The 26,184-nt window shown below is 35.1% G+C and overlaps 1 protein-coding gene across 1 annotated transcript in view; it reads left to right on the top strand.

The window, feature by feature from the left end:
- DMD (dystrophin) overlaps window positions 1-26,184 on the top strand; it is a 2,124,682-nt gene that overhangs the window by 686,458 nt on the left and 1,412,040 nt on the right. The window contains exons 18-19 of the mRNA XM_060001925.1: window positions 5,082-5,205; window positions 17,638-17,725. Coding sequence (XP_059857908.1) covers window positions 5,082-5,205; window positions 17,638-17,725 — 212 coding nt within the window. The remainder of the gene's footprint in view (window positions 1-5,081; window positions 5,206-17,637; window positions 17,726-26,184) is intronic.

Genomic DNA, 26,184 nt, shown 5'->3' with positions numbered 1-26,184 from the left:
ATTTAATCTTAATTCATTGAAAAGGTGTTTTTTGATTATCCTAAACAAAAGTCGCAGTGTGAGCTGAGCCCCAGTTGTATGTCTAAAGCATTTTTTGTCAAATGAATGCTTCGCTAAACGAAACTCCTTGATAATGTAGACTGCTGCATTTTCATCTCTGTTATCTGTGGAGTTTAATACTATGTCTGGCATATAATAAGCACTTAGTGTATATTTTGTGGCAGAAATGGAGGTAGAGATGTGTTTTAAAAGGAAACATACAGTTTCACATTTTTCAGAAAGACAGATGTCTAAAAGTATTATGATTTTTTGGAAAACTATTTATTTTCAAACTGAATAAATATCCTTTACCTTTTTTTTGCCATTGATTAGAGGTGGTGGTAAAGGATAATTATAACACATGTTCAAACAAGACCAATGTAAATTCCAGGCCTGGTGAAAACTTTCTCCAACATAGGCCGTAGCAGATCTCTCTCAGCTGTGATGCCAGCTTAGCACCTTGAGTCAACTTCTAGTTTCATGGACCTGTAGGTGGATGTGAGCAATCTTTAACAGAGATACTCTGAATCAAAAGGGTGTGGGACCACAAAAACCAAGTCTAAAGGGAGAATTTGACATTGAATCGTGGATATTCACATCTCACCTTTATGACTCAGAGAGTATTTGACGTGTGATTGAGTCAGACTAGTGTAAAGGTGAAGGGACAGATTTGACCAGAGTGACCAACGTGGATTATATCAAGAAGCCAAGTTTCCAAAATAGAAATCTTCTAGTGGATAAGAGTCAATGAAGGATTTCACTTCATTGGGGGAGGGACAAGACTGCAGTATGGCTCCTTGGCTCCCTAAGAAACTTGAAGAGAGATTTGTTTCTAGAAGTAAAGTATAGGGTTAAGAGGTCTGAAATTTTGCTCTTTATCCTAAGAAAAATGGAAAATCTTTGAGTGGCTTAATGAATGAAGGTTATATAATCAGATATCTTTTAGAAATGATAATTTCACCAGTAGTGCATGGAACAGATGGGAAGTTCCAGAAAGGTTGCCTAGAACCAGTGGAGAGGCCATTTCAGTAGTTTTGGTCACATTTAATGGCAAGATCAGTGAGGATGCCAACTGTAGAGATCCTGAGCAGCAGATAGATTCACAAGAAATAGAATGTTTGATGGATTAGACTTTGCTAAATATGTGAGGGAAGGGAGAGGAGGGTATCAAAGGTGATAGACAGTGATGCCATTCACAGGTCTGAGGACACTGGGAGGGTACCAGTTTGGGAGCGAAAATCAAACATTAGGTCTTGACATTATATATTGAAAGAGCTCTTACAGCATGCAAGTGGCATCATCCAGTAGGTGGATGGTTATGTAGCTATGGAGCTCAGAAGAAATGCTTGAAGTAGAGATATCTGTATCGGAGTCATTGATATATATATTGTGGTTAAGGTCATTAGCATGATTAAGATTGCTAGTGAGAGAGTAATATAATAGGATAGAAGATGACTGGAAATGAACTGGGCCTTGATAAACTTCAGCATGTAATAACAGGATGGAAGAGGATGAGCCTGCAAAGAAAAAATTATCCGTGGTCATAGAAATAGAAGACAAAATAAATAGAGGGGGATCATGGAGGCAAAAAAAAGAATTTCAAAGAAGAGTATGGTCAACAACAGTGTTAAGTGTTGCTAGATGGCAAGAAAGTAAAACTCTCCATTGGCTTTAGTGACATGATTCCTTTATTAATATGTTTTTGTTAAGAAACAACATTGAGTGGATTAAGGAGTGAAGAGGAGATGGGGAACTGACAGGAAACTGGACAACTGTTGCAAAACATTTGCCTTTGCAGAAGATAAGAGAATGGTCAGAGGAGAATATGGAGGTCAAGAGAGTGTTGATTTTTTAATAAAGGAATCAATAAAAATATGTTTAAATTTCCATATGAAGAATTAACTTGAGAGGGAGGGGTTGAATTTACAGTGGATACATTAAAAAAAATTGAGAGACTCAAATGCCTGAGAAGAAGTAAGAGAATGAAGTACAAAATGCAGGTAGAGGGATTAGCTTTAAGTAAAAGAAGAGAAACTCATTTGAAGGGAAAGGAATGAGAAGGGCACAGGCAGGTAAGATTGGATATTTGGACATAGGAAGTGGAAGGGAGAAATTCTAGTCTGATAATTGCACTTTTCTCTGTAAAGTAGGAAACAATGTCATCTGTTGATAGGTGGAGAAAGAAGATGGATGAGAGCTTTTTTTCATTTTGGTTGATTTTTTTTTCCCTTGTTGGTTTTTTATTTTAAATATAGCAGTGTGTATATGTCAATCCCAAAGAAAAAAGACGGATCAGAGCTTTGAGTGCTTTGGGAAAAGTTTGAAATAGTTCCTGTGGAGAGTCAGAGCTCAAAGTGAAAAAATTAAATATGGCAGGATGCTGGGTTCATTTGAGGCTGTTGATCATTGCCTTAGTCTGGGTTTCCACAAGAGTGGATCTAGAGACAAAGATTTGGTGCAGGTAGTTTTTTTAGGAAGTAATCCCAGGAAGCAAAGTGAGGAAGTGAGATAAGAAAAAGGCAGCCATTACAGGATGATACATGAGCAGGTTAACAATGGAGGCAACTGTGCTCAATCCTGCTGGGAACCTTCTGAGACACTGTGTGTAATATCCCTCAAGGTGGTTGCACTGAAGGCAAGGGAGCTGGGATATTTATCTACCAACTCCCGGCTCTCACTAGCTGAGGGTCACCCCTGAGGTATTAACATCCCAGTACTCCTGGCCTGCCCCATGCACTGGCAAGTGAATGTCCACCGGCGGAGACACACACAGATTTTTATACTGGACTAAAGGAAAAACAAAAATGCCCTTCTTAAGACATTCTGATGGAAAACATGCACTGGATTTGGTGGGTGGCTAAATGACCATAGTTGAAGACTGTTGATTTCATAAATTAACATCAATGAGAAGGATTTTTAGTAGCATGCAACAGGACTCTTAAAATCAGCATTACAAGTGAAGAAATAGGAAACCTAATAGTTAAACTTATGCAAAAAACAAATGTAGGAAAGATAACCACCATATATGATAAAATAAAACACGATAAATATTTATAATCCATATGCAAATGAAATAAGGGATTGACATTTAATGATGTGGAATTTAGAATAAAAAATCTCTGAATTCAGATCTCTGTTTCTTCTATTTCCAGTTGGGTAGCCTTGGTAAATAAAAACTTAGTAAATATTTATTACTATGAATCAGGTCCTCTTTGAGGTGAAGGATATAATGGTGAACAAGATGAATTAAGTTTCGTCCGTATGGTACTAACAGTCTGAGAGCAATTGACTTAATTTCTCTGAGCCTCCATCTCCTCATATGAGCAGAGAGATTGGTAGTACATTACCACTGATTTTTGTAAGAAAACAAAAGGCTTTTGGAAGTGTTTTGTGTTCTGTGAAACTCTTTATCAGTTTAATTTTAAAACAATAGCCTGCAAATAACATGAAAAATTCTAACAGGTTTATATGATTTAAAGCCCTGAAATTTGAGTTGATTGAACTCATAGGCTACCTCAATGAAAGTACTCATAAAGAAGATAATTGTCTATTCTTTCCTGATTATACTAAACACCATTGATATGATCTTTTTAGGAACCACATTTTAAGGAAAGTAAGATACTGACAAACCATGGAATATCCATTGAAGTAACTAGGAGTAGGGTAGGCTGACCATCAGATATCTTCTCGTGGATTTAAAGAGTTGATTTCAACTATTTGAGGGTTGTATTGGAAAAGAAGCTACAGCATGGTGATTATAGTACATTACTTGGTGTCTTAAATCTTGTATTTGTATTTTTGGTCTACTCCACAGATTTCCTATGAAAATTGAGTAAGTCATTGATTTTTCTGGATAACTTTCATTTGTTTGTTTGCCTGTTTGTTTTGTTTAATAAACAATTGGATTAGATGATCTCTAAATTCCCATTATCATAGATTCTTTACAGATGCTGATAAAATCTATAGGTTCTTTCTCAAGAAAAATGCACACACATTCAGAATTGTGCCTGAAATTTCAAGTGATTCATAGACATTCTCCACCCTTGGAACTCACCTTACTCCCTTGAAAATATTTGCTTTAAGTAGACCTGAATCACCTCATCAGAGTTAATAGTTTATTCCCAGTAGCTCCATAGATATCTGCAATAAAAGAATGTTTGGGAATAACAGTGTGGGTGATCTCGTATCTATTGCAGCATAACAACCCACCTCAAAATTTAATGGTTTATTTATTTATTTATTTATCATATCTCACAATTTTGCAATGTGGGCAGGGCTCTTTGGGCAGTTCCGTGGCTCTGAGTGGAGTCAGCTAGAGCACTCACTTGGTTGTATTCAGCTGGTGTTTGAGTTGGGTCAGAAGGTCAAAGAAGGCTTTATTCACTTGCCTGGTGCTGCATGCTCTTTCACGTGGTCTTTCCACCTGGCAAGCCTGAGCTTTTGTAAAGCACTTTAGGATCCTTCAACGTCTTATATAACACTTGCCTTCTCAGAGTGTGTGTTCTACGAGGACAAGATCCAAGGTGCAAGCACTTATCAAGCCCATGCTTGCGTTACACGTACTAATATCCCTCCCATTTGCTATAGCAAGTCATATGACCAAACACAGCGTCAATATGGTTGGAGACAACACGAAGGGCATGAGTATCCGAGGTATGGTTTAATGGGGGCCACCAAAAGGAATTTTTTGTTTACTGTAAGTACATTCCAAAAAGAAAGAGTTATCTTGGAAAGTACTAACTTTTCAATCATGCAGACATTCAAACAAAGGCTGAGGAATAACTTATAGAAGATACTGTAGAGGTCATTGCTACATTGAGATGAATAAAATGACCTCTATGATCATGAGACTGGATCAAAGCTGACTCCAAATTTTGAGCCATCCTGACCAGGGAAATAGTAATGCTGTTAACAGTAATAGGGGCACCAGGCAGAAGTTTCAGGTTGGGAAAAAATGGTAAATGTTGATAGATTGCTTTTTTTTCCCATATAGAAGAAAGATATAATCAAGAAATAATGACCCTTATTTTTCCCTGTCTTAGGTTGGATGTTGATATAACTGAACTTCACAGTTGGATTACTCGTTCAGAAGCTGTGTTGCAGAGTCCTGAATTTGCAGTCTATCGGAAGGAAGGCAACTTCTCAGACCTTAAAGAAAAAGTCAATGTAGGTTATGCATTATTTTTTATGTATTTTGCTAAGTTTTGCTGCTTGTAAACTCTGTGCTCTGAACTCTTATTCTCTTAAAGTTGAAAAGATTAAAGTGATATGATATAATGCTTTTAAAGATATCTTTGAAATATATTTTACATATCAAGTAGAATCAAAGTTTAGTATAGAGAAATGTTTACTGATTCTGCTGTGACTAATGAGGAATACTTTTTGTAAACCTTCTTTAACTTTTATATTACTTAGCTGTAAATTAACAACTTTGTAACATGAACTCATATTGATTTCCCTTCATATATTGTTCTTTCACCTGAAGGCTGATATTTTAGCAGGCTTGCAGAACAGAATGGAATAGAATAGACCCGACCCTTAGGAATACTAAAGACCCTGTTTGTGCTCTCACTGTCATCAAAATGTTATACTTCAAAATCATTAATAATTGTCATAAGTTATAACATATTTGCATTTTCTGGATATGTACGTATTACATTAACATAACTAAAAGTTGCCCGGCCTTTTTATTTTTTTATAAAAGATTGTTTGCTGGTTTTATTTCCTACTGAGACATTATAGTTTCATCCTTTGCAATAGGGATTTTTATTAATTTAATAAGAGCTGTTTCATCTTCAGGGACATTATCAAGGCTTTGATTTTTCAACTTCGACTTATAAACATCCATTTTTGGTATATAATTGGCAATAGTTTGTGAGGAAATTTCTCACAGGCAGAGTGAATATTCTGCAGTGGGCAGGCTAAAGAAACAGGTATTCTAAATGTTAAATAATTTTAGCTATAGGAAGATCACATGTGCGGATTCACTCTGCTTTATCTTTCCAGCATTTGATTTCATGAATTACAAAATCTATTAGATGTTTACAAATACAACACTAACACAGATACAAGGGAATACCTGCCGTGGGGTTGGAACTTTTGGAGAACAAAAAAATCTTCTTCTAGGAGAAAAAAATTCTGTTTTTTTAGGCTGCTTGAGGGGGAGAGAGAATTTCATCAACATTGCTCAGAGTTGACTGTTTATAAATGGGAAAGTTATTTTAAATTTCTTATTGGCTTTCTATGGTATTCTGTTATCAGCTTAATAACGGACTATTATAGATAGTTTCAAGAAAAGGGAATTATGATTATATTGTTAATGTTTTAGTTTTAAAATTAAACTGAATGATAACATGTAGAAAATAGCTAACTATCTTATTTCAGAGTATACTTATTCAAAGATATATTCTTTGTTATAATTTTTGAGGGAAAGTCTACAAGTAGAAAATTACTTAGAGAAGATGAACTCTAATTATGTTTCGGAGTTCATGTGACATACTCGACCACTGAAAGTATGAATCACCTTGGGTAGACATTTTATTAGCTAATTAAATATTTTTTATCTATCTGAATAATCTACTTAACTGTTTGCCATCCTATTTCTGTGTCTTAAAATAGCTTTGATCAAGCAGGAAAATTGAATTCTAGCATTTCCAGACTATAAATTTAAAAATTTCCTGTTATCATATGGTTACCTAGAAGCAATTTGCATTTAATCAATAGTGTCCAGCAATGAGAGACTGCAAGTGCTAAAACCAATGTACAATACTGTATGAGTGGTTTTCTGATGCTTCGTTGAGTCACCTTTATCAACTTTTACTCTCATATTCTGAAATAAAAACATCATTCTTAATTGCCTACTAAAATAGGACATGAAATGATTTACCTAGACATTTCCTTCAGGCTAAATATAAGGTATATGTATTTAAAAAAATCCTTGAGAGAAATACATAGTAATGGTGATGGATATGCAGTTTAGGCATACATTAATTTTCTTGCTTCTTCACCTGTCAGTTTATGTAGGTTATTTTGAACACATGGGAGGCCTATCTCATGAGCTTGAGTGCTATTAATTCATTTTTAGGCATTCATTAAAAATGGCTAAATAATACCTCCTCTTTTTTTTTTTCACTTGAAGTAATAAATGAATGAAGGAATCAAGCACTTTCAGCCAATTAGAATATCCTAGGACACTGTCACTTCAGATTTATATACTTTTAAATCTAACAAAAATTTTCCTTCTCTATTAACAATGTGTTTTATCCATACAATTAACATAATACACTTTTTTAAAAGTTGAGTTCTAGGGGACATATCTACTCAAAGTGTGGTCCCTGGACAACCAGTATTGGCATCATCTGTGAGCTTCTTAGAACTGTAGGATTGATTTCAGGCTTGATAAATCAGAATTTGCATTTAAACAAGATCCACAGGTGATTCCTACGTACATAAATGTTGGAGAATCAATACACAATGGGAGACTTTACCAGACTCCTAGGTGTTCTTCACTCATTCTGTTAATGTCACCATAGTTCAGAATTTCCAGCTGACTTAACAGGTATAGCTACTCAACTTCTTGAACTGAGCACATGGTAATGTAAGTTAGTAATTAAACCAACAAAACAAGCTCTTCTTACCCCAAGGTGATTTTATACCTCTACAGTGTTCTCCTGAAAAGCTTTCCTACTAGCCATTAAGGTCAATAGGCCTTGGGCTCTTCCTGGGACTTACACTTGCTTACACCCATACCAAATCAACTTTTCACCAAGTTCTGTGGGAAATCTTCAAGCCAATTAATTCTACCGTTCCCTTATCTCTGTTATCTGTGCTTGCCACGGAGAATATAGGAACCTCTATTCACCTGTCCTTTCTTGTATCTTCGTCTCTATGCTCTTCTGTACTCTTTCCTCTGTCTCACTTTCTCTTCTTTGTGCTTTCTCACACTCATTCACTGTGCACTCGGAAACCCTTCTTCCAAAACAGACTTTCTCTCCTGTATACCCGTTTTGTTCATATATGGAATTTATCGGGTCGGCCAAAAAGTTCGTTCGGGTTTATCTGTAAGATGGAAAAAAGCCCGAATGAACTTTTTGGCCAACCCAATACTTTTACCCTTAAGATCACCACGAAGATTAATGACTCACTCCTCCACTCCTTTAGAATTGCTAGTTTACTCACTTCTCAGGGTCACTTCCAAAGGTACCACCCTTAATGTAAAACTGTCACTTCCCTTGTGTTTCATGCCAAGTGGCCATCTGTCATTCACCAATTTATTCTATTATTTTCTCTTCGAAAACTTTGGCATCAGGTTCACAGTCTCCTCCACCCAAGTTATGCCTTTATCCTTAAAAATCTCAGCCCACGTGGACTATCTTGCTGTCTCCAAAAGCTTCCATTTCCCTCTTCTCCTCAATTCACCTACCCACTTGCATTAACAATACTGTAGATGTTTCGCTGCCAGACATTACTCCATTTCGGAAAAAACACACTTTAATAGACTCATCAGTAATTCTTCCTAAGCTTTCCATACTTCCCTAGTAAATTTTCTCAACTTTTCTTAACTATTATTTCAAGTTTTTATAGGCCTCTTAAACTTTTCCCCACCATTTACAGTAGGTGACTTTCCCTCCTACTTTAGTTAAAATAATCTCTCTTAAATTATGTGTATTTGTGCTCACGGTCTCTTTATTTCCCTCTGCCTTGGTGGCAGAGACTGTGTTTTGGCTCATTAGGGCTCTTCTCAGGGGGTGTGTGTTCAATATCTTCACTGTCTGTGTCCTCAGGAACCTGCTTCCATTCAGCCACACATCCATTTCTTCAATGTCTCCCTATTTTCTGGGTCTTTATCATCAGCCTTTAAACAGGCTGTTTTTCCATCTTTCCATCCTATCCTATAAATATATATGTGAATATTTGTGTGCCTTATTTTCTCAACTTCTCTGCAGGACTAGACCCTATTAACCTCTTAGTCCTTCATGAAATTCTTTCCTCCTTTGGATTATGGAATACCACTCTCTATTGTTTACCTTTTTAACGTTTTTGCCGTTTTGTTCCATCTTGTTTTTCCTTTAATATTGAAATTCTGTACAGTTCTTCCCTTGTTTTCCTCTCTAGATTATCCTCATTACTTCCCATTCAAATAGCATCTATTTTCTAATGACTCCCAAATGTGTATCTTTAGCTCGTGTCTCTCCCTTAAAGCCCAGTCCAATATATCTAATTGTGTAATAGACACATTTACTTGAATGTTTGCCTGCAAACTTAAACTTCAGTCTCTCTCCAGCACTCCTTTATTCCTTCTTTTTACTTTTCTTCTTCCGGCAACCTCATCCAGAAACCTAAAAGCTAACTGGGTCATCTAGATTTTTTTTTCTACCATTCACACGTCTACCCTTTGACAAGTTCATTTAATCTCATTCCCTTAACAGCTCTTGAAACTGTCCAGTTCTCTCTATTCCCATCACCACAACCCTGACTAAAGCTAATATTATGGCTGACTTTGGTTTAAGATGACAGTCCCTAGCTGGTCTTCACTGCCACTAATGTTGTATTACTTTAGAAGTTTTCACATCACTTCTGCCAGAGTGAACTTACTAAAACATAAGTAGTATCCTGTTATGCCTCTGTTTACATTCATTTGAGAAAAAAAAGAGCAGCCACTGAGACCCAGGAGCTGGGTTGGCACTGCAGTTAGGCCTTGGAGGTGCTAGATGCTGTACTAGTACTTGCAGCTAGTCTGTAATGTTCTCATGTTGAATATGACAAACAACTCCGAATGCTCACCTCAGACAGGGCCACTCCACAGTCATGATGGATCACAGCAAAAACATGACCATTGTGTAATTATGTCTCAATACAGTAAAAAATACTAACATTGTCCAAACCACCCAAAATGACCAAATATCCCTCCTCTTCACTAATATGACAGATTATGCTCCTTTACTAATCATGGCTTTAGCCTCTACATTCTTTCTGCCATCTAGATAAGAAGATTTAAGATATCCAATCATAGAATCACCTCCACTTCCTTACAGCGTCTAATTAAAGGCAAAGCCTTGCTTCCTTGACCACCCACATCACCTTACACAAGCCCAAACCCTATAAACTATTTGTAACATCCTCTTAGAGACATACCCCCATAGTTCCCTATTACATGCCATGTCTCTTGTTGCAACTAGTAAATCAACTTAACTTTGTTCATCTACAGGCAGGTTCCTGGTGGCCTTTGACTGAAAGGCATTGGCAAAGTCACTGTCTTCATGTTGCCCTTATGCAGACTACCATGACCTAATTCCTTTTTACTTATCCAAGCTGATTTCTCGCCATTGTTACATTGATTATATTGTTGGTTTCTAGAAACTAGGGACTGGAACTTAATCTGATTGGGTTTTGTTTGTTTGTTCGTTTGCTTTTAGTTTGGCTTAGTTTGGTTTTGGTATGCAGTGTGTAACATAGGCGCCTGGTATTTAATCCAATTAATGTTTGATTATGTGAATAAGTGATTTTTTTTCAGTTCTGCAGGCACGTTTTAAGTCAGGCTCTGCTACCAATATGAAGGATATAACAACTTCTGAATAAACATTTGAGTGAATAAATTACTTTTTCTGTCAAAGGGTAAAACTTCATTATAGAATCTTAAGTGAATAGAAAATTAATTGCTTCTATAGTCAGAGTCGGACTCTGGGGGATGTGGGACTTACTTTCATATTAATTAGAAAAGATGTCATGAAAAGAAGAGGGCTTTAAGAGATGCCGGTAAAGAAGGAGGACAAGAGGTCATGAGTGTTTTTAATCAGCTTATTAAAGAACTAGTAAACTTCTCTTTCCTGTATACTTTGCTTAAAACTTATGTTAATTATGTTTCTTCTTTTAAATAATACAACTAAATTGCCTTTTTTGATCAATTATCTTATTTTTTGAATTATAATTTACATACAATATTAGTTTCGTGTGCCCAGCATAGTGATTTGAATTGCCTTTTATTTTGCACTTGAAGTTATACACTTTAGAATTCATAACTTCCTGATGATCTCAGAATTTTCATGAGCCCATTATATATTTGAAAATGTACAATTCATTGCTCATGCAATGGTTCACTCATGCCTTTACTTGAATTTATGTGTACTAGATACTTTAGAATCTTGAGTAGTAGCTTCTAAACATATGATCATATACGGAATATATACTGAGTAAATTATTTTTCTCTGTTGAGAAAAAATAATTTCAAAACTGCGTTCTGTTATAAAATATATACTTTTACAATTAAAAATATTATATCCATATTATACATATGTATTCATACACATACATATATGATAAACAGAGATACATAAGGAAATAGGCACACATACAGAAAAGCTGGATGAGTTTCTAGAGGAAGAAAGATTATAGAAAGATCTTAATGTCAAGGGCAGATATGTTTTCATGAACAAGGTGATTTGAAAGAGGTTGTTTTAGTTATCGGTACTTAATGCTTTAAGAAGCATTGTACCTGGCAGGAAAAATATTTGGAGCCTTTCATGAAATAAGTTTCTGTAAAGTAGTGAGGGCTAAAATCTGGCTATAGATATTTGGACTAACATTGAAGATGAAATGCATGGAAGAAAATGGGTGTCATCGTTGAAGAACATTCAGATAATATTCGTGGCCTTGAAAACAAGGGGGAAGCTTTTATATATATACATATATATACATACATATATATATGTATGTGTATATATATATATATATATATATATCAATAAATAGAGAGAGTTGGAACCATGGAAGAGGAAGAAAGACTGAAGATGTTGAAACATTTGAAAAACATCTGAGAAAAAAGTAATCCCCAAGTTTCTGAGACCAGTAAAGTGTTGTTACACTTATTCCCTAGTAGATAACAAAACATCCCCACATGTCAGCATAGCCAAAGATTTTGCACAGTCTGGAAATACAGGAACAACTTAATTAGGGTACTTGAAAATACTATAACTCTCTACTTGACAAATGGGAATACTTGTTTATTTGCTACTGAGTCCAAAGAATGCTGGTTAGTGCCATAGTCAAGAAACATTCCCTTCTCTTTTGTTCAGTATCAAGTCTACATTTTACAATCTCCAGTATTAATTTGGATCGTAATAATGCGGCTTTAGTTTCTTCCTTATGAGATCAGTGTCTCTGTCGCCTTGGTATTTCATTCCATTTCTGTTAAATTCAACGTCTTCTAGCCTTATGATTTTATGTTGCTTTTTTATGAAGTCCATGATATCTCAGTGAAGATGCCAGAACTGTTTCCTGAACTTTTGTTTGGTAGACCGCTGTTGGGAGTTTATACTCCCTCTAATTTTTTTCAATATGATATTTTTTCTTTATTCTGTAATAAATGTTACAAGTACCATGTTGGGGTTTTTTTCCCCTTTGTTTTCTCTTCCTCAGCCAAGGCAGGATTCTATTAAGTTTTGAGTTAATGAACTTTACGTGGTGCTACTTGTTTTCTGTTTGGGTCATTGTTTATTCCTGTTTTCAGGACTACATAGCAGTCCTGTTGGAGAGTGAGTTTTGCCCAACTCTCAATCTCATCTGGAGTTTCCAGGAGACTTTCATTGAATCCAACTTTACTTTCCTCAGCTTGTAGCACCTAAACTCATGGGCTGTTTCTGTGACCACTGTATGTATAACTACCAGGATTGTTACACATGTACACCTTCATAGAGCTTTTGAACTGTGGGTGGAGTGGGATAGACTGTAATATTGTATATGGAGGCATGATGCTATGATAGACCTCACTTTATTATGCATCTGCTATGTACCAGGCACTATTCTAGGCACTGCAGATAGCGTGAAGAAGGGAATGCAAAAGGATACGTGACCTTATACGTTTATATTCCTGTGGGCAAGGTGGAAATTAAGCAGATTAATATGTAAAACGTATAGAATGTTAGTGATAAATGCCAAAGATGAAAATGAAGGGGGAATGAGAGCTAAGGGGTGTGTGTGTGTGTGTGTGTGTGTGTGTAGATAAAGTGGCAGTACAAGGCCTCACTGAGAAAGTGCCATTTAAGTAAAGATCGAATGAGGAATCTACAAATACCTGAGGCAGGACCATTTAAGGCAGAGAGAAGAATAAATGCATAGCCCGAGGAGGTAGGAGTGTGCCTAGAGTGTCAGAGCAAAACAGAGTGTGTCTGGGGCTGAAATATCAAGGTCTTTAGTAGCAGAAGAAGTCAGAGAGGCTAAGGAGATTAAAGTCAGGTGAAGCCATGGTTAGGCTTTGAGCTTTTACTCAGAGTGAGAAGGGAAGCTTTTGGAGAGTTGAGCTGGCTTTCTCTGTCAGCTGTGTTGAGAATGTATCATTAGGGAGCAAAGACAGGAACCAGGGATACCATTTAGTATGCTATTTTGAAACATCTAGACTCACGAGAGATGATGGGGGTCTTTCGACTAGTGTGGTAGTAGTGAGCACAGTTATAACATTGCTTTCTGGATGTCTTTTGAGGTAAGAACGCATAGGATTTTCTGATGGATTGCCTGTGGGGTTTGAGATAAAGAGTCAAGAAGGATTCGAAGTTGTTGGCCTGAACAAATGGAAATATAGATCGAGGTCTAGAACACACTATAGAGGTCGGGGAGATGAGGGGAAACCAGCATGGGAGACTGAGTAAAGGCAGTCTTTGAGGTCAGAGGAAGTTGTGTTTGTAGTCTAGGAAGCCAAATCAATATTCCCAAGAAGAGGAATCTTCTGAATCAAATTATGGTGATAAATAAGCTGAGGACTGAGAATCAGCCATTGACACTTTCTGAGTGTCAAACAGCAGGTAAGCAGTGGGGACAGAATTCGAACCACCTGAGAACAGAGTGACTCCAAAACTTCTCATTACCTTCTTTCCTGTCTCCTTGCTACCCTAAATTTTCTCATTTGTAATCAACTATCTAGAGGTGTGGCTGAAATGAAATTTTCTGGGCTCTTCACTGTCTTGTTCATACTCCTCAAGGCACATTTATGTCAGTTTTTCTCTTAATTTTCCAATATTCTTCTTTAAAATGTTGTTGCTTATCAGAACCCAGGTATCATCTAAACATTGACAAATATGTGGAGGCTACTAACTGCTTCTTTCTCAGACCTGTATCTCTATTTATGCAGCAGTTACTCAGTTTGCAAGTAGTATACATCAGCAATGGGGTACAGTAATTGAGCTGTACACAGTTGCCAATGAGCCTATAGACTGTCAGTGTCCATACCGAGTGGCCAGGCATTCCTTCTGATACCTTGGTGCCCATGCTGCATTAATGGGTAAATATTTTGAATACCATCCCTGACTACATCCAAACTATCAGGTTACTTTTACTGTGAGTTGGAATAAGATATGTTCAAATCTGTTTGATTCATCTTCATTGAAATACCCCTAGAAGCAGCAGAGTATGTTTCAAAGAGAGCTTAACTTGTAACTAGATCATCAGGGTTCTAATATTCGTCTAAAACTTTCTACTTCTATGATTCTTTTTTTGGCCACACCGTGTGGTTTGCGGGATCTTAGTTCCCCGACCAGGACCAGCGATTGAACGCATGCCCCCTGCAATGGAAGTGCAGTATCTTAACCACTGGACCACCAGGAAATTGCCTCTACTTCAATGATCTTGGATATATGACTTAATCTTCTTTGCGCTCAATTTTCTCTTGTGTAAAATAGGATAAAATAATGCTGATTCTATCTCACAGAATTATTATGAAATACATATGAAATCATGTAATACACAGTAATTTGGTACACAGTGTAAGGCATTCCATTTTTATCATGGTTATCTCAGTGTTTTCAAATGTTTCACAGACCTCTCTGCGCCTCGCTTTCCTCCTCTGTCAAATTGGGAGAATAATAGTACCTACTACAGAGATTACTGTTTTGTTGTGGTGATGATGGTGGTTATTGTTATATAAATTAGAATAATTGGAATAATGTGGCTAACCAAACAAGGTATTTAAGCTCAAATATTACCCCTGAGATATTCAATTATGTTTGTCTCTCTGTTAGTAATACTAATTGATTATTCCATTAGATGCTTAGGATAAAGAGATTATGATCATGACATTAAGGAGGCCATTGATAATCTTTTCATCATTTATAAAGACAAGATGGTATTCTGATTCTACTCTTCATATAATTTCATATTAAAAAAACAAACAAAACAAAACTCAATGTAGATAAAATAGAAGCCACTGTGTTAGAAAAGGATAATTCTAAAACTGTTTAACTCAAAGAACACCAGTTTGTTCTCATTGTTCTTGTTGTCATTTTGTTGTAGTACAAGTATTTTTCTTATTTTCTCTTTTTTTGAGCTGATGTAGTTAAAATTTGAGATGCCCCACATCCCGCTGTAGCTCTTGGTAGTTGTAAATATTTGAATATTATATATTTACTTAGAATGTGCTTATTTTTCTCTTCTAAATGCTCAGAGTCCTTTGCAGATAGCATTTACCTTTTAATGGAGAACAAATTTAAAGTACTGGGAAACGTGTGCCAATTAGATGCTAAGGACAGAGAATTTAGAAGACCAAAGTCGAGAATTAAGAATATGTGAATTTTGGAGCTTCGTCTAGGTTCTTACGTTTAACAGTATATTGTGGCTACTTTATTTTCATGGGCTTTTCAGTTTAAGTAGCAAGCTAGAACTTTCCTTGGTTCTGTACACACTTGTGTAAACAATTCAGTAATGTCTTTGTGAAGCTCACTTTCAAGATAACCCAGAAGTTTCACCTGCTAATTGATGCAGCATCCTGGGAGCATATAATCCCCAAGCACCATAGTCTGTGTACTTGGAAATTTTCAAGTAGAATCCAAGATAGTAAAATGTTTCTATTACCTTTGGAGTTTTGCTACTGATGAGATGAAACTGAGTTCTCATTTGCTGCCCTTGATGGCATAATTTAAAACGTATATATTCCAGCTAGTCTATAAATACTTTTTTAAAAAGGCTGTCCTTTTATTTCATTTATTGTGCTAAATTTTAATTTGTTTTCTTGTATATTACAGTTTTTCCTGATTGGATGTATTGTATTGTCTATAGGCTCTTTTAGCATTTTGCACTCTTTGACCTTAAATCCAGTAATTTTAGTTCATGAACTCCTTTTAAAATAAATTTAAAGAGCTCTCTGTTCACTTGTGACTACTTCTTTAAATTGGAGAATCTTTTTAAATATTTAAAAATATATGGATTATTTTATGAACGTTTCCAGCATTTGGTGTGCTCGGGGAATAGTCCAGTCAAGATGATTACTTACTTCTCTGACAGTGTTTGTGATGTTGCCATATTGTATATATCTGTATTTATGTCTACATATCTTATCTGTCTGTCTTTAACTATTTGCTTTCAGAAGGAAGACACTAGATCTGCGCTGTGCAATTACAATTGACACTTGACACATTGTAACTTTTAAAATTTAAGTTAAATTAGATTAACTTAAATTAAAAATTAATATCCCCAGTCATACTTGCCATGTTTTGAGCACTCAGTACCCACGCGTGGCTAGTGGGATGTATTGGATAGTGCAGATACAGAATATGTCCATCCTTGCAGAAAGTTCTACTGAACGATGCTCCACGGGGTGTGCATGTATCAATTATATGCCTCCCACCTGTACTCCAATTCCAATTAAACTTTGGAATATTTGTTTAAATGCCTATAGATCTAAAAGTTTTAAAAAACAGTCTGATGTAGAATAACCTCCTGCCACAAACTCAAGTGAAATCTTTGTATAATGCCACTATTAAATCACAAAAATAATGTCTCACTATATGTTAAATACATTATAGCTTGCTTTTTCTGCAGGTTGTTAGGTTTAGGACATATAACATATTGTTATAGCCACAGGTTTTAATGACTATAGTAATATAGTTCTACTGAATCATAGCTTAAAATTGTCTCTGTAGAGACATTATTAGCTAAACGCAGCAGTATTACATGCTACATTTTGTTAAGTAATTGTGTTTTTGTTGTTCAAAAGTTAACTCTCGTTAGGAGAAATGAACAAAGGAATTTAGAAAGCTTTATGAAACTGAATCTAATTTTCCTTGAAATGTGAGTACTTTGACAATCCTAGAGAGAGAAATTAACCCGCAGTCTTGTACTTAGATAAATATGGGTTTTTTTTTGGTAAATTATTTATGCTAGTATACTTTTTTCCTATTGTATATACTTACTGGATTTTCTGTTTGACTTTTAATAAAGACTGTATACTTACGTTAGCATTATCAGTGTTGTATTTTTAAAAGATAAATTCCATTTTAATTATCTGACACTTTATCATTTCATTGTTATGATTTGCCTTTGTTGGTTCTTTTTTTGGGAGGCAGTCTTAACTTACAATGCCTCAGAAACTATTACGTAAAAAAAGTTAAGAGTAGACATCTTATTACAAAGAATAACAATTCAGTATGAAAATGGCTTGTGATTCATTGCCATTTTGATGCTTCTAGTGCCAAGAACTTGAGAAAAAAATCTTTAGATTCACATGATAAGCTGACAGAGTGAAATATCTTAAGGCTTGAAAGGGCAAGTGGAAGTTATAATTACTGTATAGTTTCACAATCCTTTTATTGAATACTCACCTTTGCTATCATGCTGCAGGCCATAGAGGGAGAAAAAGCCGAGAAGTTCAGAAAACTGCAAGATGCCAGCAGATCAGCTCAGGCCCTGGTGGAACAGATGCTGAATGGTAATTACACAGAGTTGATTTAGATAATCTTCTTAGGGATTTGATAAACACATAGGTTCATGTTTATCAGCAGAATTATATCAGACAAGCCCTACCTGAATGAAAATTTAAAGTGAGTTTGTGAGCTTTTATTTTTCTTTCTTATGCTAAGCAAATTATTAGAGGAAATTCAACTTTGAGTCCAATGGAAGAAAATGGCTTGTGGTAGAATATTGTATCAATCTGCTGCCGAGAAATCAGTTTTAGTGCAAATCCTGCTAGCATTTGTCCAAATGGTTTAAGAAAACAAGATTTGCAGAAATAATTGGAAATGTAAGCAATCATATAATATACATAAAGTGATTATAATCTGATTTAAAATAATTTTGCAGTATATTTTTTCCATACCTGTTTGCTAAGGTATTTATTTTCTATGTTGCTTTTCATTTTTTAACATGTTTAAAAGAAAATGTCTCCTCAGGGGAACTTTTTTTTTTTTTTAACTTCACCTACTTCTGAGTGAGGTAAAAGTACAAAGCTAGCAAAACATATTTTTAAATAATGAATTAAAATTAATTATTGCTAACGCTTGGTACCTCAAAAGCTGTCTGAACAAAATGTTATTGACGTCAATTGTAAACAAACTTTTTAATTGTCATTGTTATACTATTATATTCATTTCTATAAGTATAAGTAGGTGTAAGTAATTTATGAAAATCAGGGATAATGCTATTTCTAAACAAGGTTTATTTCATTTTTCAAAGGATATGTTTACAAGAATATCATAAGCAAATGTAACAAATGTTTTTGTTATGCATGTCAGCTTTTTCCAGTACCTGCCTGCATTCTGGGGCATAAATTCTGTGTATGAATTATTTTTTGCCTTAATTGCCATGTTGGCATTAAAAAATTCAATGATCTTCCTAGGAAGTCAATTCATTTTCTTCTTCTAATGAGCCCCCTGACTGTATTTGGTTAAAAATAAAAACAAGCAAATATGACAGCTGAGGATTGGGTTAACAAGTTAATGAATATATAGAAGATGAAAAATACAAAAAAGATTGCTTTTTATTTTTTTAAAAAATTTTTAATTTTTTTTTTTTTTTTTTTGCGGTACGCGGGCCTCTCACTGTTGTGGCCTCTCCCATTGCGGAGCACAGGCTCCGGACGCGCAGGCTCAGCGGCCATGGCTCACGGGCCCAGCTGCTCCACGGCATGTGGGATCTTCCCGGATCAGGGCACAAACCCGTGTCCCCTGCATCGGCAGGCGGACTCTCAACCACTGTGCCACCAGGGAAGCCCCAAGGTTGTTTTTTAGATGCATGTTTGCTGGATGGTTTAACTGATGAGTTTGACAACGGCATATTCATGTTAAATAAAATTATATGATCTAAAAAATTATCCTTAAACTATTATATAATTTCCCCCTAGGAACTGCATTATCACTTTTTCATTTTTATAAAGTGATGTAAAATCTATACTTTTAAATAATCTCTACTTTTAAATGGTCTCATTTCATAATCAAATATCAAGTATACCTTAACTCAGATTATCTGATAGTAGCATAAACTGAATTATTCAAAAAGAAGTTAAAATTTAGAAATGAAGGTAATGATTTTTTGTGATGAAATTACATACAGGGTTAAAATGATCATATGATTAGTGATAACATAATTTTCTAGATTATTTCCCTTATAGCTTTAAATTTTGGAAGCATGAAGAAAAATCAGGACATATACTAGGTCTGTAATAAATATTAATTGACTGATTAAATTCTGTTTAGCAAAGCAAAATTAAGGCAGTAATTGAGATAATGACATTGGTAATTTTGGTCAGAAGATAATAATACTTCTGAAGGAAAATTATAATTTCTGTAGAAAGCAAAGCACAGTAAGGGGTAGGGGTGCGATGTGAGACATTCCTCATTGGTTGACTGTATTGATCAAATTTTACGCTTCTCATTTGTTATGCTAATAAAGATTTGGTCTAAGTGATATGTGATTAGGTTCAAAATTGGGCTATAACTAGAGCATAGATACTTCTGCTCTGCTCCATTTAATCGAACAATTTACATAATTACTAAAAAGTAGACTCCAAGATTCAAACTTATATTTTGTTCCTTTTTGTTTTGTCTTTCACAGAAGAAATTGCATAGTATTTATTTTATTTGATTGTTTGAGCAAATTGTGAGTTAAGCCAGATGCACAATATGTGCCTGGAGTACCTCTCCAGGTATATTTCAGAGGGCACCCCCCAACCCTATATTACAATTGCTCCACCAACATAGAGCCAAAAAATAGAGTTTACTGATGTGGTTCATGAAGTTGAAAGACAGATTGAGGTTTCTCTAAACCAGATTTCCCAACAGTTATCTCAGTAAAGCTCTTAAATTTACAAGTTCAGAATTTCCTTTCTCAAGTGTGGCTGTGGAGTTGTAATAAAACTCATAACCATATAAAACATACACATTTTTGTTCTTTTGTTTATAGAAAGGAAAATGACAGCTGAATCATGGTACTTCATTTATGACCTCATGTAAATGTCTATTCATTTAACCACATATCTTATCCTTAACAATTAAGATAAAGGCAGATCATTCTTGTACAATGTTATAATGTTATGCAAGTAATACAAATACATATACATTCTATGTATGTTTTCCCATGACAACAACTTTTAACATATATTCATAGTTTAAAAGTATGTATGGAGATGAGCATAAATATAGCTATTATTTATATATATATATATATATATATATATATATATATATATATATATATATATATATATATATAATTTATTTTTTTTTTGCGGTACGCGGACCTCTCACTGTTGTGGCCTCTCCCGTTGTGGAGCACAGGCTCCGGACGCGCAGGCTCAGCGGCCATGGCTCACGGGCCCAGCCGCTCCGCGGCATGTGGGATCTTCCCGGACTGGGGCACGAACCCGTGTCCCCTGCATCGGCAGGCGGACTCTCAACCACTGCGCCACCAGGGAAGCCCCTAGCTATTATATTTTAAAGAAAGCATTTCATAAACTATGTTTTATATATGTATATACACACACACAAACACACACACAGGAAACTGAATTTTCTACTTAGAATAATTTGCCATAAGATTAGAGCATGTTTTAAAGTATCTAGAATGATTTTGGAACTCTTAATTTTTCCTTCAGAATGAAACTCTAAGACATGCAAAAAAATTCCTCACTGCTTATATTTTACATCAGTTTTGACCACAAATGGTATATCAAACATATTTTCAAATCACTTTTGGCCATTTTTAAATAGCTACTGAAAGCATAAATTTTTAGCACCACTTAAGAAATGCAGAAAACAAAATCTGTTAGTCCTGAAGGCATTTCTTGAATGAATTTAAGAAAGGTGCTGAGAAACAGGGAGTGGAGTAGGGTCTTAAAATGGTTTAAAATGCAGAGGTTACCATGTTGCCAATGTAGAAGAAATGGCTTTCATTCGATGTTGCAAGGTTGTGTTAAAAATCAATTGCATGTCCTGAAAACACTGTTTCTCGTAGCACATTTAGTTTTGCACGGTTACATAGACGTTATGATCAATTAGAAGATAATTTTTGTTTTGGCTGCATTTTATCAAATGCAAAGTGTTATATGAAGAATATTAAAATACAGTTAATATTAAATATACTATAAGTTTTAGTATCAACTAAATTTGAATTTTGCAGTAGAATGATTTATATTTGAATAATATGCAGGGATATTCAGTAAGAGATTATTATTAATTTGTTTGGATTTAAATCAAAAAAGAGATTGCGTAAATTATTTGCATACATTAAAGCTATACATGAACATTTTTCTTATAGGTGTCCCAGTTCTTTTAGAAGAATGTAAAGGATCTTCATGATCATAATAGACTAAATTGGGAGGCTACAGTGCTACTAACAGAGAGTGTTATCTAAAAAATGTATTTTTGGGACTTTGACATGGAATTTTGGTATAATTTTGACTGATTTATCTCTTTAACTGTTTTTTTTTTTTTTTTTTTTTTTTTTTTTGCAGTACACGGGCCTTTAACTGTTTTTTTTTAACTAACATTAATTTGTTGCTCCTATATCAAAATCAATTGATTGGATAAGTATGGGGAATAGTGTGATAAAGTGTTGGATGGTGGAGAGGTCTTCCTCTTACTGGAGAAATTTTTCACAGGTAGAATCTTTATGAAGCTTATTGTCAGTATATAAGATTAGTATCATAGCCTTAGTCTCAACAAATTATTCACATCCTAGAACTTTAATGAGAGTAAATGGGAGACTAGATAGGGTACCTAGTGATGTACCTATGTTTCTGGTAGCTGTGTTATACTGAGAAGGAGAATTTCCAAAATTTTATTTATTTAGATTTAAAAAATACACGATATAACCTTCTTTAAGATTTATTTTTATATTTAAACACAAAATGACATAAAATAAAATTTTAGAGAATTTTAGTAACTAAATACGGTAAAGAATCTTGCTACTGTATCAATAGTATTGATTATTAATTAATCTGGATTCCTAAGATTTTATTTTACTTTTTTAACTGATCTGCATACTTTAGAGCAAAAGATTTTCATCTTTTGAGTGAGATTATGGGACTTCAGGACAATCTAGAACATTTTTATACCTAAAAATGTGCTTACTTGTTTTTATCTATTTACAATTAGACTTCATTTTTAATTCTTTTTGTAAAATAATGTTCTTGATTCAAATATATAGTCTCCTTATCAGTCAGATATTACAAAAAAAAAAGCCTGGTTTCAATAAATCGTTTTCCTTTATTAATATTGAAATTACCAAAAATGTTATATCAAAACATTAATTTGATGGGTCCAAGATGGCAGACAAGTCGACTTTTTCCACTACACCTTGAGCCTCAGTATATGCTCACATCAGCAAGCTAAATAACACACTCACAGGTGCTATGACAGTTCCAAAACAATAAGGATTAAAAATTGGGTGGTGGCCTAATTCCTGGAAATCCCTGCCCCTTCCTAAAATAGCTGGAATACTCCTCCCACTCATTAGCCTATGAAATTACCCACTCCTATAAAAACTGACAACCCCATACCCTGGTGCATTTCTCACCATCTGAGATGGCCCACACTCTGTCTGTGGAGTATGTTTCTCCTAAGTCCACTCTCACCTTCTGAGGTGGCCCACACTCTGTCTGTGGAGGGTGTTTCTCTCTAAATAAATCCACTTCTTACCTATCACAGACAAACAAACAAACATTCATTTGAAAACATATAAGCATAGCTCAATTTCCCCTTTCTTAAGCTATAAAATGGTTTCACCACAATTTCCAGAGGAGATACTATAATTATCTAATAGGGTTCGTGATGTTTTCTACATTAAATTGTGCTTCACTTTGAATTTCTAATTGTAGTTTTCTGTGTGTTAATTAAGAGCCTGAAGACAATCACATTAAGGAAATGTTTAAATAATAGTAGTAATTATTAGTATATCAGGCTAAAAGAACGTTTCAAGACCATCATCCGATGAGTGTTATAGTGTTTAAGGTGATACCTAATAGTAAGTCTGCTAAGGATTGTAATTAAATAGCACAGACTGATAACACAGACAAGGGCTCCTTTTATCTATAATATTAAGTATGGAACTGTAACTTAATATTTTGGTTTAAAGTTCATTAAGTACTTTACATGAATGGTGTTATTTGAATTTCGACAGAACTTTGTCAGATGAGTAAGGGCAGGGATTGGGGTCAGTTTGGCTCACCTCAGAGGCAAACCTCCCATTATCTTTTCACATCATTGTGAAGGATTTTCAGTGGCAGTAACTATTCTAATTGTGTATTTTAATGGGAAGAGATTTTGTAGCTGCTCTGTACATCATTGGGGCATGGAAATGGTACTGTGTGTAGCAGTTCATCCTCTCCACCATGAATGAGTAGCTTTCCATGGTTGTACCCATTTCCTCTTCTGTTACTTTTTCCTGAGTTCTGGGCAGTTTGATTTATGTTTCCTGTTTTTCCATGTGACACTTGAGATAATGGTCTACACAGAGTTCACACTCAATAAATGTTGTTAATTGACAGACACATTTTTCTTCGTTTAATCTCCAAAGGAAAAGACTCTGTGCCCGGTGTGTGTGTGAAGGGAGGAAATTTAAGTGATCACTGTTGTTGTGGAAAATTAGTCACAAAAACAGACATTTCTCCAAAGAAGATATACAGATTGCCAACAAACAGATGAAAGAATGCTCAACATCATTAATCATCAGAGAAATGCAAATCAAAACTACAATGAGATATCATCTCACACCAGTCAGAATGTCCATCATCAGAAAATCTACAAACAATAAATTGCTGGAGAGGGTGTAGAGAAAAGGGAATCCTCTTGCACTGTTGGTGGGAATGTAAATTGATACAGCCACTATGGAGAACAGTATGGAGGTTCTTTAAAAAACTAAAAATAGAACTACCATACGATCCAGCCATCCCATTACTGGGCATATACCCTGAGAAAACCATAATTCAAAAAGAGTCATGTACCAAAATGTTCATTGCAGCTCTATTTACAATAGCCCAGAGATGGAAGCAACCTAAGTGTCCATCATCGGATGAATGGATAAAGAAGATGTGGCACATATATACAATGGAATATTACTCAGCCATAAAAAGAAGCAAAATTTAGCTATTTGTAATGAGGTGGATGGACCTAGAGTCTGTCATACAGAGTGAAGTCAGAAAGAGAAAGACAAATACCGTATGCTAACACATATATATGGAATCTAAAAAAAAAAAAGGTCATGCAGAACCTAGGGGCAAGACGGGAGTAAAGATGCAGACCTACTAGAGAATGGACTTGAGGATACGGGTAGGGGGAAGGGTAAGCTGGGACAAAGTGAGAGAGTGGCATGGACATATATACACTACCAAACGTAAAATAACTAGTGGGAAGCAGCCGCGTAGCACAGGGAGATCAGCTCGGTGCTTTGTGACCACCTAGAGGGGTGGGATAGGGAGGGTGGGAGGGAGGGAGATGCAAGAGGGAAGAGATATGGGGATGTATTTATATGTATAACTGCTTTACTTTGTTATAAAGCAGAAACTAACACACCATTGTAAAGCAGTTATACTCTAGTAAAGATGTTAAAAAAAAATATGAGTAGGAATCTGACTTTTTGCTCTTACAATTCAATACTGTTTAGAAAGAGAAAAAATGAAAAAAAGTTATATTCATAAATTTATGTATTCTTATTAGGGATATGAATTTTATGTCAACCTTTTTTTAAAAGCTATTTTTAAAATAAGATGATGTGGCAGTTGTATAAAAGTTAATGTCACCAGAAACACCTCTAGAATTAGCCTATAATACTCAGACCTCATTTTCATGGACTCTAATTAAATTTCTGTCATATTTTAGGCTGTTATATTGAATGCCAAATGTATTTGCAATGACCCTCATTTAATATGCAACAAAAATAGGGACTGTTTATTAGCAACTTTATTTTAAGTTTTCATTCCAAATATTCTTCTAATTCAAGAGCTCTGAAAACACAGGTTTCTGCATTATTCTACCCTGACCTTATGGCTAATGCTGAATATACTCGATGAGGAATACTTCACTTTAAGTGGCAGTTTTGAAGTACTTCCGTGGAAGGTGGTACACAATTAAAATTATTCTAACAGTCTGTTATGCACTGTACACAAGTAATAAAATTAATGGATGCACTTCAAGTAATGATCCATTTCCTCTGGGTGCGATATATTTATTCATAGACTATTTCGGGGGTTGTTTAGAATATGAGATGTGAATGGATAATGATCCATTATCCCTGAGATTCTAATGTGCTGGTACAAAATGGTTTCCATAAGTATTGTTCATAATGCCTGGTGAGTTAGTGTTTGTATTCTTAAGTAGCTAACAAAAACTTAGAAAAAACAGATGCTCAAATGATTGATACTTAAAACTTTGCAGATATTTATACTTACCAACTGTCATGAAACTTAAAATTTTCAGTTAAGAAGCATAATTCTATGAAATACACATAAAACAATTATATATAATAATAAAATTATAGTATTTGCTGGGGAAACACTTAGTACCTTTATTCTGCAAAAGTTTTAAGGGACTTTCTCATAATCTCATTAGTACTGGATAATAGATGGCCAGTTAATTGATGAAGTTGAAGTAATGGCATTTCTAATTTTAGTTTGAGAGACACACATTAAGTAATGTGACATTGAGACAGTGCTGTTGATCCCTCCCACAAGTATTTTAAAGCAAACTTGAAGCAAGAGAGACTGCATGCGTCTTGTGTTTGGCTTTTCGTGTCTGTGGCTATTGCTCCCCTAATGTTTGTATTCGTATGAAGTAAGATATCGATTTGGTGTTGGGTGAGTTCACAAAGTAAAGTGTATTTATTTCATACCTACTCTAAGCTGAGAATTCTATCAGATACTGCCAGTGGAGAGATTTTTCTTAGGGGGGTTTATAGTTT

Source organism: Delphinus delphis, chromosome X, assembly GCF_949987515.2.
Source record: "Delphinus delphis chromosome X, mDelDel1.2, whole genome shotgun sequence".
Classification (NCBI taxonomy): Eukaryota; Metazoa; Chordata; class Mammalia; order Artiodactyla; family Delphinidae; genus Delphinus; species Delphinus delphis.
The sequence above is the reverse complement of the archived record's forward strand: the minus strand, read 5'-3'. Positions and strand labels throughout refer to the sequence as shown.